Source organism: Halichoeres trimaculatus, unplaced genomic scaffold, assembly GCF_033239565.1.
Source record: "Halichoeres trimaculatus isolate MK-OKI-2021-1 unplaced genomic scaffold, fHalTri1.1 fHalTri1_scaffold_9, whole genome shotgun sequence".
Classification (NCBI taxonomy): Eukaryota; Metazoa; Chordata; class Actinopteri; order Labriformes; family Labridae; genus Halichoeres; species Halichoeres trimaculatus.
In genome coordinates, this window is record NW_027437188.1 from 3428963 (window position 1) to 3442514 (window position 13552).

The following is a 13552-nucleotide window of genomic DNA, read 5'->3' on the forward strand; positions in this document are numbered from 1 at the left end:
CACTGCATACAGAATGTGTCAAGCGCATTGAAAAGTATTAGAAGTATTATATTTAGAGAAGCATTCAATACACAGTACTTCTACTCCTCCACCATGTAGGGCTGACATTTGTTGCAACCCCTCCTGAAGTCTAAAGGATTGTTGAACAATAATAAATCAGAACTCCTACCAACCAGAGCTCCAGGGATTTGGAACTTGTAGTGAGAAGTTTGGCCATGTAATCAGTACATCTCGGGCCATCCATCTTGACATCAGTTGAATTACCTGAGCGGACACGGTCTGGGTCCTCTGAGTATTAGCCTCCAGTCTTGTTAGTACTGCAGACGGGGTCTGTAGTAAATGGAGTGCTGGGTATTGACGGGGCCTGTCATTACCTTTCTCTGGGAATCAGCTGAAGTGCTCTGTCTCCCTCAGAGGCCCTCCATCACCTCCAACAGGCCTATTTATGGGCCAAAGAAACAGCTTTGAGAGAAGAGGAAAGGATGGAAAGAGAGGGGGAGACAGAAATGGATAAGGAGAGGCAGTCAGAGAAAAAAATGGAGAAAAAGAAAGTGAGAGCACATAAAAAGAAAGCAAGAGCTGGCTGCAACTACAGTTACCAATCTTACATACTTGAACTTCCTCAGCTGATAGAAGTTAAAGTGACTTGACAGGTGAGAAAGTGTTTGGGATGTGATGTATACTGTTAGAGGTTTAAAACTGCTAATAAATGTTCTTTTAATTACCTTGTAGAGAAGGGATTGGTACCAAATCAGATACTTTTAAGGGTATGGTGGAACTGAGTACCAATTCACGTAAAATCAAATGGTACCATGTTTAGGTACACATCCTTGTGATTGTGAAAGAGTTGAAGATTTTTTCCATACTGGACAGCATTGCAGGTTTATTTATTGAAGAATAAATATGTTCAATTAAAAAAAACTCTGAGATTTTAGGGTTTAAAAAAATATAATATTTATTTTCACATAAACATACAAAAGTAATGAAAATTGAGTAACTGTACCAATTGCCAGGTACCAGGCATCAGTACAATATCGATTAAATGCGAAAGGTACCCATCCCTACTGTAGAGAGATAATTCTTTAATTTTCAGTAACATTAAAATGGAGAAACTTAAAACCCTCGTGACAAACTTTATTAGTGTTTATATTGTGCTCTCATCAGGGTGTAGGAACCACAGACTCAACACCAAGCTAAACTCCACTCAAAGGAAGGACCCAAGTCGTCGTAATTTTTGATTGTTTACTCAGACTTCTTCATTTTGACATGGAGTGAAAACTGCAATAAAAAAGATATATTACCTTACATACATAAACAACAAAATATGATAACTCACGACATTTGTCCATCAGTCCTTTTCCGTGGATGGCAATGGATTGCTTCTCTAAACCAGTGTTTTCCAATCCTGGTCCTGGGGACCCCTGCCATGTTTTAGATGTTACCCCACTCCAACACACCTGATTCAAATGAATGGCTCGTTATCAGACTCGAGCAGAGCTTGATGACGAGCTGATCATTTGAATCAGGTGCGTTGGAGTCGGGAACATAAAAAAACATGCAGGGCAGGGAGTCCCTAGTACCAGGACTGGGAAACACTGCTTTTAACTACATGAGGCTTCTCTGCTTTCCTCGTCTAACAGGAAGTGATGTAACAACAGACTTCATGAATTCAAAATAAAAGCATGAGGAATGATATAAATGAAACAACTACACTAATACTGTGGACATTACAGTTTATTATAGTGTTCTAGAGGGGGAAACCTCACGATACGCATCACAATACCTGGGTAACAATATGATTGTATCATGATACATATCATGTTATCACAGTATTGTGATATATTACAACATTCTAAACAGTTAAATAAGAGAAAAGTAGAGAAGATGCTTGTGTAAATCACACAATGTTACTCAAAATTGAAGGGACAAAATAAGTCAAACCCATTTAACTAAAATAAAACTTTTCTATTTTGTTGTTTTTGAAATACTGCAAATCAAATGCAGTGTTACGTGCACTTTACTTGAAAACATAAAGTGCACCAAGTTTGTCACTTAAACTATTGTGCCATTAAACGAGTGTTGCAAAGAAATAATTGGGTGAAAAACTGAAATAAAAGTATTTATTTTATTTGCCATGATGCTCCGCTCCGCTGACTCATTGCTGGGGGGGTCAATACCATTGGGGGGGTCAATACAAGTGGGGGGGTCAATACAAATAAGATAGTGTCTCATAAAAACAGGAAAATCAAAAATGAATATCTTGTGTTTTACAAGATAGTATTTCATAAAAATTCTTTGTGATCGTGGAAATGAAAACATATTAAAACAATCCTGGTTTTATGAGATAGTTATGTTGTAAAAACAGGACAATTTTCTACTACCACCGTAATATTTATATCTTTTAGGAGGTTGAATTTTTTTTCCTGCATCAGCTCATATATCATTGACCATATTTAAGTTTCAGTTTCTTTTCTCTGTGTGTGCTCGTCTCACTTCTACTCTGCACTGTGAGTGTTGCCGTTTAGAGGCCTGTCAGCGCACAGTACTGTTGGGATTGCAGAGATATTTTCTCATCAATGTTCTTTGTGTATGATTTAAGCGATCTTTCAGCATGAAAGTATCTAATAGCAGCACCTCATTTATTTGATAAGTCGCCAGACTGTAATTCACAGGACCAGCCAAACTATGAAAAAAATGTGAATTATAGCCGGAAACAGTATGGTTTGAACATGCTGAATACTGCAACAAACTAATTCAAACGTTTTTTAAAAACCCAGGTCATTGATGAAACAGTAGTTTCAGACAGAGCAGCAGGTACACAGTGTAGCCTCCACAGCCTGACTCATAGAAAACAGAGTTTTAATCAGATGTAGAAATCTTTTGCAACAAAACGTTTGACTGGAGCAGTTGTTAACTTGCTGTAAATTGCTAAGGTGTCACTAATTCTTAACCACGGTGGAGTCTGTGGGAAGTTTAGGCTCATACTGATTTGAACCTCTGCAAATGTTTTGCAAAAATTCAAACACTTCATGAAAAATTCAATTTTTTTTATGGAATAAGTAGATCCCCCAGTAAAGACCTGCATAAATTACAAAGCTTTATCTGAAAAGTTTGTTTTCTCCCCAAACCACTAGCTGTTTACTGGTTAGCATGTGCTACTTTTCACACACATTGCCCTCAGTGTTAGCTTTGAGAACAAGTGATGCAGGAGAAAGAAGGGCAACAACCAGGGAGGAGGGGACGCAGTGGATATGAGACCCTGCTGTACAGCGAAATGTTGCACAGAGGAGCACAGGCTGTCTGTGCTGCACACAGCACTGACCGGCTTATCTTTAAAATTGTCCAGCATAGCACAGCACATCAATACAACTCATTTATTTTCATAACACGCAGTGCTAAAACCATTAGATACATGGACCCTCCCATAGGGGGCACAAACAGCTGGTCCGTGCCATGAGGAGCACAGACATCCTTTTCCCCCTCTTTACGACATCTCACTAAACAGCAGGGTCTCATATCCATTGCATTCCCTACTTGTTCACAAAACTCCATCAAAACAAAAATGACTTTGCTTAAACCATTGTCTTAAAATGTAAAGGAGCAGTTTTCTGAAAGTTTGGTTACAGAAAATATTTCATTGTGAAGCTTGTCTAAATTTGGAGTTGGATTTTCACAAGATTATGATTTGAAATGAATCAAATTACTAAGCACGTGTGACTTAAACCAGTCATGTTACTCCAACACTAAACAGTTATTTGAAAAACTTGAACAAATTGTTACCAATTGGAAAAAAATAGTTGGACCAAATGATAATCATTTTCACTTGTTTCTTAACAGTTTAATCATATCTGCTCTTTTTTTCTGAGTGGTTTGAAGTTAGGCTTACGATTACATGGACTTAAAATTTTAATTAAATCAGCTCCATTTTGTCTAAAATGGTACTTACTGTAGTTTTTCAGATTTGCTTCAACTTTTGGATTGCATTCACTGAATTCATAAGGCAAATGCAAATGATTCAGCCTTTAGATTAACTCAATGTTATCAAGTGTTAAGTGTTTCGCAAATTGAATTGAGTAGAATGTCGTCATACTTTTGAAAGTGGCTAAACATCTGAATGTGTGAGGAGGAGGATCTTTTAATACCCATGTTTTTAACAGCCCTCGAAGAACTCCTTTCTCCAGAAAAGGTTCTCTGTGTTGGAACGGTTCTCACAGAAACCTCTAGTCTTACAAAGAATGCCTTTTTCTTTTTTCTTTTTTTTTAAGAAGGGGTTTCCCAGAGGCAAATGATTCTGCATAGAGCTTCTGCCCTTCAAGAAGAACCCTTCCTTCTAAGTGTGTGAGGGCAGCAGGCAGGTGAGAACTGGACAGAACAGTTGGTGGTTGGAAACAGTCGCAGTCTGGCTCCAGATGATCTTACTCTTGGAATGGCTCTGAAGAGGACGCACTGTGTTGATACAGGAAAAAAAATGTGTGAATAACAGCACATTACTGCAAAGTACTAAACTGGGAGAGAAAACAAGTGTTAGGGAAAGAATAAAACATGGGATCCTGTGTTTAAAAGCTGCACAGTCACGTGGACTGATGCATGGAAGCACTCAAACCTCTCATCCACCATTAACACCCAGAGCTCATTAAGACAGAACATCCTGCCAAATCTTATCTGACGGCCCAGCACAGTTGCTGTCCTTAAAGCTCAAATCCAGTGATTCCCATAAGCCCCCAGCCCGGCTGGTGCTGTTTACACTCTGCTACTCTCTGATCCCCACTAACCGACCACACAGCAGCCCAACAGATCACACACAAATCAGACATGGAGGCCCATGTACTAAGTGTTATTTACATGTGATTCACATACAACCCACTCTTCTTGTTTCTGCAAATACACAAGAGTAAACCAGCTTCATACAGATACAGACATCCTCTATATCCATGCATGCACTCCAATATATCTTAATCCAGACACTGTGCATGCACTTGCCCCTTTATTTTAAATAGCCCTTCCCCCCAGAGGCAGCTGTATCATTATTTCTGCTGCATTGAGTTTGATTAAATGACTTCACTGTTTCCACCTCTACCCTTATTGTAAAAATGTGCCTTTTTTATCACTGCGAAGCCTCATGCTCACACTGAAAAGACTCACAGACAGGGAGACAAAGGAAAAGGCGGAGATATTGTTTGATCCTGAAAGATTAAAGGACAAAAAAGGAAAAGGAGAATGGCAGTGCTCCTCTGAAGAGAATCTCTTCAGCCAACGAGCATCCACTGGCTCTAATTACCCAGCTCCTTCAAAGCTCCTCAGAGCTGTTCGCACTTGCTGCTTTAAAAATGGTTGTGTCTAATTAGCTTGTTGTGTATGGGGCACGGGTTGTAAAGTTGCACACACTTCAAATAACAACATTCCTCCACATTTAGCTCTAAAACATCACTTTTTTATGCAGATTTTGAGAATATATACATGAATGTTTGAAATGAATGTCCTGATTTAAAATATTTAACTATGTTTGTAAACATGTAGTTTTTATTCTAAATATTTAGTTAAGAGCTCTGAATAATAAGCTAAGTCTCAATATTTCTCTGAGATTTCTAATTATGTAGCCAAGACTAAATATTAAGCAAACATTTCTAAATTCTTAGCGTTGATATCAAAATATTTCAACATGATTTCTAAATATGAAATCAGGATTTCTAAATCTTAGGGTACGGTTTTGAAATATTTAGCTAATATGCAAATTCACACTCCTGCCTACTGGAAGCACCAAAATAACAGTTCCAGGAAGTGACCCAGCCAAGCGGGATTTTGAGAATGTCAAACACCCCAGCACCACACTCGGCTAACAGGCTGACCCCAGTGACTCTCTCAGCCCCAAGGCCAACCCCTGCTCCTCACTCGGCTCCAAGGCCAACCCCTGCTCCTCACTCGGCTCCAAGGCCAACCCCTGCTCCTCACTCAGCGCCAAAGCCAACCCCTGCTCCTCACTCAGCGCCAAAGCCAACCCCTGCTCCTCACTCAGCTCCCAGGCTGACCCCAGCTCCTTGCTTGGCTCCAAGGCCGACCCCAGCTCCTTGCTTGGCTCCAAGGCCACCCTCTGCTCCTCACTCAGCTCCAAGGCCAACCCCTGCTGCTTGCCTGACTCCAAGGCTGACACTGGCCCCAGCTCCCTCAGCAGGCTGACACCAGTGGCTTGCTTGGCTCCAAGGCTGACACCGACCCCTGGTCCCTGCTTGGCCCTCAGCGGGCTGACCCTTGCTCAATCTCCTTTGTGTGGCCTGCCACCCAGAGGGCAACCTGAACTGACCCCGTTGAGCGGCCCACAAGCAGGGTTGCCTGCAGAACTGTCATGGAACCAGCAGGTTTTTTGGATTTCATAGAATTTTTTTTTTTTTTTCAAAAAGTAGTTATTTTCACTCTGCTCGGTATCTTAGATTTCTTTAGTCTTTGTCTTGAGTTTCCCTGTGTTGGTTTAGTTCTTGTGTTTCCCTCCTGTTGATTGCCCCTTGTGTATTTCACCTTTGTCTCGTTTTGCACCTGTGTTTGATTGCCCCCTTGTCTATATGGTCTCTGTGTTTCTTGAGTTCTTTGTTAGTTCATGTCTGCAGTAGCCTGTTATGTCCTCGTGCTTCCTTGTGCTTCTTGGTATTTTCTGTGTGAGTTTTTTTCAGTTCTGTCTTTTGGAAGAGTTTTTGATTTTGAGTTTAATAAAAAGAAATAAAATGTTCCAATCAGCAACTTGGTTCACTTCTTGTTTTCTGAGTTTTCTGGAGTTTCTGACATTATGCGGATAAATGTTGTTTGTAGTATGTGCAACTTTAGAATCTGCAGCCCATAGTTGTGTGGCAGCTGCTAATACAGTGGCATGGTTAAAATCCACTGGTTTTAGAACAAACCATAGCTGCAGCTGGAATAAACCCCTCATCCGCGTTCTGCTGTCAAGATGGCAAACTGATGCTCAAATAGTGTGTGTGAAGATGTTATGTGGTCAGTTGACTAATATCCTTTTCCCTTCCTCCTCTTCTCTCTTCCACTTCTCCTTCTGTTAGATGAGATCGACTCGGAAAGTTTCAGTTTGGCCTGTGGCCTTTGTGGGCGGCTTGCGCTATGAGTCCCCCAAGGTCAATGCAGCTGGGAAGGTCTACGGCTGGAAGGCGGTGTTCGACCTACATCGGCCCTTTGCCATTGACATGGCCGGCTTCGCCATCAACTTGAGACTCATCCTTTTCAAGCCACAGGCATATTTCAAGCTTCGTGGGGTGAAAGCAGGCTACCAGGAGAGCAGTTTGCTTCGGGAGCTTGTCACACTCAATGACCTGGAGCCTAAAGCAGCCAATTGCACTAAGGTAAGTTTTTCTTCTAACACTGATTCATGTTGGTCAGATTGACTTGAACAGTTAGTGTTTGGGTGTTTGTGCAGATGGTAAAGTATGGACGTGAGTGAAACTAGTCTGCTGCATTTGCTGCTGAAGAAATTATTCATAATCCGTTTCCTGAGTAGAAGTCCAACAGTGCTGTCCTAAATGAGCAAAAGTACAAAAATACAGTTTTTAATGTAACTGGCAAACCATCTCAAATGTAACTTGATATTATTTCAATAAACATACGCTGCCTGGCCAAAAAAAAGGTGCCACCACAAAAAAAGGTTGCACACTCATATATCTCGTTGGACCACCTTTAGTTTTGGTTACAGCAAACATTTGCCATGGCATTGTTTTGATAAGCTTCTGCAATGTCACAAGATTTAGTTCTGTCCAGTGTTGCGTTCATTTTTCACCAAGATCTTGCATTGATGATAGATGGTATTGATGGTAGAGTCTGACTGCTGAGTAAAGCCTTCTCTGGTACATCCCAAAGATTCTCAATGGGGTTAAGGTCTGGACTGTGTAAAAAGGATTTCTTATATTCCCTAAACCACTCTTTCACAATTTGAGCCAGATGAATCCTGACGTTTTCATCTTGAAATATGGACGTGCCATTAGGGAACAAAAAATCCATTGATGGAATAACTCGGTCATTCTGTGCAATCATTTCCAAAGTCTGGGTCCTGACCCAAAGGTGGGTCGCCAGAGATTTTTTATGGGCCACCAAATGTTCACAAAATTTTTACACAAAATTCATGCTTTGTTAAACCAGAAGAAGTCTCCCCTCGCCGATTTGTTTACGAATGATTGGCTCCTCACACTGTCATGGCTGGTTGTGTTTTCATTGTGAAGGGTCATCAACAATGTTTACTGTAATTGGAAAAGTGAAACTGTTTTTTTTAAAGTCTACCATGAGCTGGCACGACTCAAACAATCAAAGCTAAACACTGTATGTTTCCTTTTGTTTTACAGCTCAGAGGAAAACGCTGTCATTGAATCACCAGCACACATGAAAGAGCTGACCCATAGCTTACTTTGATCGTTAGATTCCAAAAGAAAGATCACTTTCAAAACCCCTTTGAGTTTGAAAGTCTAAAGTCACTGCTGGATCTTGGACGGACACCAGCTGCAGAAACGGGCAGTTACAGCTTGTTACAGCTGTGCAGTGACGTCACGCGGAAAAGAGGCCTGGACGGATGCTGTTACCTTAATTCTTGAATATCGCATCATATCTTGTCCTGAATGTCACATGACTGGGAGACATTTCTGAAAAGCAAGCAGGCTAACCCATGTAGTAAAAATGCAAGTATTTTCAGAGTGTAAGCCTAACAAAGCTGTAATGCATTTGTCAAATATGATATTGTTAGGACTTTTAGCTAGTACGAAAGACGTTCGATGATGCAGAAACATGATTTAAGAACCTTTTTTTATCTTTGCACAGTTATCCTGTCAATATGTTTACAGATTGAACATATTTTGGATTGGATCGCCGTGACTTGTTTCTCCAAAAATGCGAGTCACCTGAAAAAAATTTTTGGGAAACACTGATTCAGTGTATTCAGGTTTTTGGCAGTGTATATAATCAATATAAAGCCTACTAGAGCCTGCTTAGCCACGTTGACATGGACCCAAATATTACGCTTGCATTTGGTTTATTTGCTCAAACGGAAAGAATTTAACCTTTGTATACACCTCATTCTGAAAGAAAATGCCAATCAAAGCGGACATTTAATCTGTTTCACAGGGGTGAATTATTCTTTTCCCCAAACCGAGGTATCATGTATCCACTCAAACGGAAAGTTGTCAGGGTGCGTTCTTTCAGCGCATGCTCAGATATGACGTAAGACGCAACTAGAGACGTTCCTCAACTTAAAAAATGGCAGCGAGCCGTCAGCACTGGACTGCTGCAGAAAGTTTGTTTTTGATCCAAACTTTGAAAGAAATGAACATAATATCAAGACTGGATGGGTGAAAAACTCACAGTATTGCAACACCGTGATAAACAAACTGTCGTCCTCCAGCTTTGATAAATCTCGTGATGTTCACGTTTTTCTGTGCATGCCCCATTGACTATTCTGTTTGATTACAGCGGCGCATGTAGACCAGTGATTGGAATATTCCTTTCCATGTATACTATTGTTTTTGGAAAAGTTATTCGGAAAAGTTATTCGGAAAGATTCCATTCGGAAAGACGGAAAACTCCTCATGTAACCGTGGCTCTTGTTGTCGAATTATCCCTTGAATTAAACATGCTGTGAGGAGGATCTGTTCCAGTTGGACTGCAGTGCCACCTTCTGGCCAGGAGACTGATCCCCCATGTTGTAAAGATCTGACTTTTAAACAGATGTGTTTGTTTTAGAACAACTTTTCCATCGAATGGGCTTTTCTTTGTTTTGACAACTTTTTACCAGGTCCAACAAAGTGCATATATTTTTAACCAGATACACATTCAAAGTGAGAGGTTTTCACAGAACTAGAGTACGGCCCCTAAAATGTCACATATGGCAAAAATGATGTATCTTCCATTGTGACATGTAAAACCATGTGGCCTTAAAATTACAGCAGCATCCCCGCAGCATGTATTTGATGATGCATATCATAAAAGTCTAAAGATTTACTAGCTTAACGTGTGAGAGCTCCCTAAGCATCAACAGCTGATGGTTCTGCAGTGGTCAGGATGTAAATGAGTGTGAATTTATTGCTACAAGTTTAAAATCATTGATTTTATTTCCCACACTGCCCACACACATTCTTCCACACACGCACACATTGGAGGGAGAGCTCGTGGGCAGCAGGAGCGCTAACGTCCCTCTCCATGCCTGTCCTGCTTACAGCTCTTGGTCCGGGTCACTAAGCCTCTCTGTGCAGACAGAAGTCAGCCAGAGGGCTTTAGCTAGCCAGTATCCACACTGCAATCACTTTCATAAACACTTACAAACACTCACAAACACCGAGCCTGAGACTGAGAATGAGGAAAAGAAGGACAAGCAGGGGAAGAGAGATACTTTCAGCCATCTTTTTCTGCTTCCCCCCAGCCATTCACAGGGGTAAATGAAAGGAGGGGATTCAGGGAGTGGTGGAGAGAGTGGATTTAGGGGGAATGGGGACGTCACACTGATTACAGATGAGTGCAGGGATGGACAGAGAGGCGGGAGGGGAAGAGGAGGGAAAAAAAATGGAAAGTCGTGCGTGAGCATGTCTCCTCCTTATAATCTAACACTTCAGATGTGAGCGTGACTATTAACCCCACACACACACACACACCTGAGCTAAGAGGGAGTGGGCTCCTGGCACATCTCAAACACACCCCATACATAATTCATGGCTGCCGCCACAGTGAGATGAAAGGAGGGAGAGTTCCAACACAGAGAGGAGCGGGGAAAATGAGCTTGACACTTTCTTCTTTCCCCGCCCCTGCTCCTCTTGCCATCCTTTTCCCGGGTGTTTGTCTGGTGTCGTGGGCAAAATGAACCCAGTCTGAAGGCTCAGTAACACAACGACACACCCTTAAAACTTGAGAGCAGAACAGACGTCCCACTGTAAGGGGAAAAGCACACACACTGTGTCACAGCATCTGCAGTCACGTGTCATGAAGCAAACCATCACCCCACGGTCTGGAGAGGACTTTGCACAGACTCAGACATATTTGTAAAATGACACACTCATGCTGTCTCTCTTTTCTCTGGTCTAATGCTGGGTTCAGGCCCAAGTAGCTCTTTACACATAGAGGCCCTGTTGGAGCTGTAACTGGGATTGACTGTTTTGAAGAACATGAAGCAGGGCGGGGAGCTAAAAGGGCCAGAGTGAACTGAAGAAGTGCATCAAGGGAACGGCGTGTTACTAATGCAGCTGTCATTTATGTTCCATTTTCTTACCAGATACTCGTCTGGCACACACGGACGGAGAAACCAGTCCTGGTAAATGAGGGGAAAACAGGATTCACAGACCCCAATATGGAGGTTTGACCTTCTCTCCTCGCACCATGGTAAACAATATTTTATTCCTTTGAGTGTTTTCAGTCACAGACAACATCAATCTTCCTTTCCTGAAGACAGATTTCCCTCATGAGAGGAAATGGAAATGTCGTGACCTTTATCACATGTTCTAAACAAATGAGCCCACTGAAGAGCAGGTGTTCCTAATACTTCCACCTGCTCATAACATTCATTTCTTAATGTGGTTTCTATTAAAGCGCAATCACAGGAGCTGTCGTACTTTATTTAATGTCACTAATGAAATAAACAGGCCCAATTAATGTGAATTAAAGCTTAGCACTCTTTCTCAGCGTATCTTAATCCTTTGTGTTGCAGGTTATTGGCCTTGGACCTGCAGAGGAGGAAAACAGCTGAGTCTCTTGATAAGTGCAACTGGCGCTCAGTCTCAATCATCAGAAAAATGGAGACGGGGTGGTCTTTGAAAGAGGATTAATCCTCTTGGCTGACATTTGAAAATATGGACTCCTACAGTATAAATGTATCATACTAAAGCACAGATTAGTGAGAGGTAGCAGTCATTGGGTCTAGGACTGAACAGGGCTGCAGCGGACAGCCATGACCTGCAACGTTCACAGCCAGCCCGAGGACAACCTGACGAAAGAGACAGCACAATATGACAAGCATCCAACCCGTGATTCAACCAAACAAGCAGGTTGAAGAAGATCCGTCACCTCAAAGAACCAATGGGGAAAAAAAGAAAACGACTACTGTCTGGATCTGCACATGATATTCCTCTGACATTAAGGAGAAACATCAACCTGGAAGAAAAACAACTCCAAGGACAAGTATGTCTCACCTGCATCTTTGCAAACACAAACATTGCAAGGGAAGGAATGTTCTTTTGATAATGATGAAATGTTTGCTTTAATCTAATTTAAATGGTTGAAGTATTTTACAAGCACTTGACTTGCTAGTTGAATTCTCTTGACTCTTACCTACATTGACTCTTGGGTTTATCATTGTTCATTCTATAGCATCATTTTGACTCATGCATTTAATTCATCAGAGCACTCGAGGAGAGAGACTGCTGTTTTAATTGTACCCTTGGTGGTGCTTCGGGAAACATCAAATCTGAAGATTGCTTCAAGCACTTAAAAAATACACACAATGATCTTCCTTTGTGTAAATAGTAACTTATGGGAACTATCTGAGGATTGATGGCAAAAACACTGTAATTACTGTATTTATAAGACAGAAAAAACACGAGTCTCTCGTCTTCCCCTCAGTTATTTCTTCACAATGATGAGTAAAAGGCACAGGTTTATCACCATTCAGACATATTGCTGAAGTAATAGCACATCAGCTGTTTTGTTTGGAAACAGAGGCCCCCCTTTGTGACACATTCACAACTCCAACCCAGCCACAGGGAAGAATCAAATATGCCGACCTAATGCAATGTGCCCGTAGACTTAAAAAAAAGATAAGGAAGTCATCTCGAGGTGGCTCGAAGTGAGGTCATCACAGAAACTGCTCCCCCTGGTGGCTGGCTGCAGTATAGGTCAAAAACTCTGTCTCCCCAGTCATTCCAGGTGAGCTGTGGTCAAACTTTGAAAAACAGATACACCTGGTAGAAATGTTTTTAATATCCATATGCTGTGGTGATAGGAAGATATTATTGGGTTGCATTGAGTCAAGTTCCCCTTTGTTTTTGAAAGTTTTTTTTTTCATTAGTTATCAGAGGTTAAAAACTGGGTTTTTCATCACTTTTAACAATGATTGGCAGCTGACGTTCTTGTGTACGTTTTTTTTCGGGAATAGTAAAATACAATGGGAAGGAGAGCCAAGAAGAGATTAGACTCAAAGTATAAAAATATAAAAATATAAATAATATAAAAAAATGTGTACTTTTTGTCACCTGAGTCAACTCAGATTCTCTCAGAGTCCCTCATAAGCCCTGTCTCCACCAAGTAGTCTAGTTTGGATCAGTACAGTCTGGCATGGGTTGGATCGGTAAAGTCTGATCCTGTTTGTGTTTCCAATTGTGCCCTTCTTGTTAAGAGGCATGCAAGCCCGATGCCGACAGTCGGTTCAGCGCCAGTTACATGATAATGTGGTGGCTGGAGCGCAGATGGCGCAGCGGTTTAGGTCGTGCTTCATGGAGTTTGCCCTCACGGTGCCAGAGCAGTGCTACATAGTGTATCTCGCTGATAAATCCAACGAAGAAGAAAAATGCAACACAATAAACAAAGAGCAACAATGGAA

General features: G+C 41.4%; 1 protein-coding gene across 3 annotated transcripts in view; it reads left to right on the forward strand.

The window, feature by feature from the left end:
* The window catches only part of LOC141797797 (galactosylgalactosylxylosylprotein 3-beta-glucuronosyltransferase 1-like), a 132341-nt gene extending 119169 nt beyond the window's left edge, over nt 1-13172 (forward strand). For all 3 annotated transcript variants that reach the window (XM_074679479.1, XM_074679480.1, XM_074679481.1), the window contains 3 exons: nt 7041-7337; nt 11234-11340; nt 11666-13172. In XM_074679479.1, coding sequence (XP_074535580.1) covers nt 7041-7337; nt 11234-11320 — 384 coding nt within the window. In that variant the 3' untranslated portion in view covers nt 11321-11340; nt 11666-13172. The remainder of the gene's footprint in view (nt 1-7040; nt 7338-11233; nt 11341-11665) is intronic.
* Nucleotides 13173-13552: the final 380 nt, after the last annotated feature.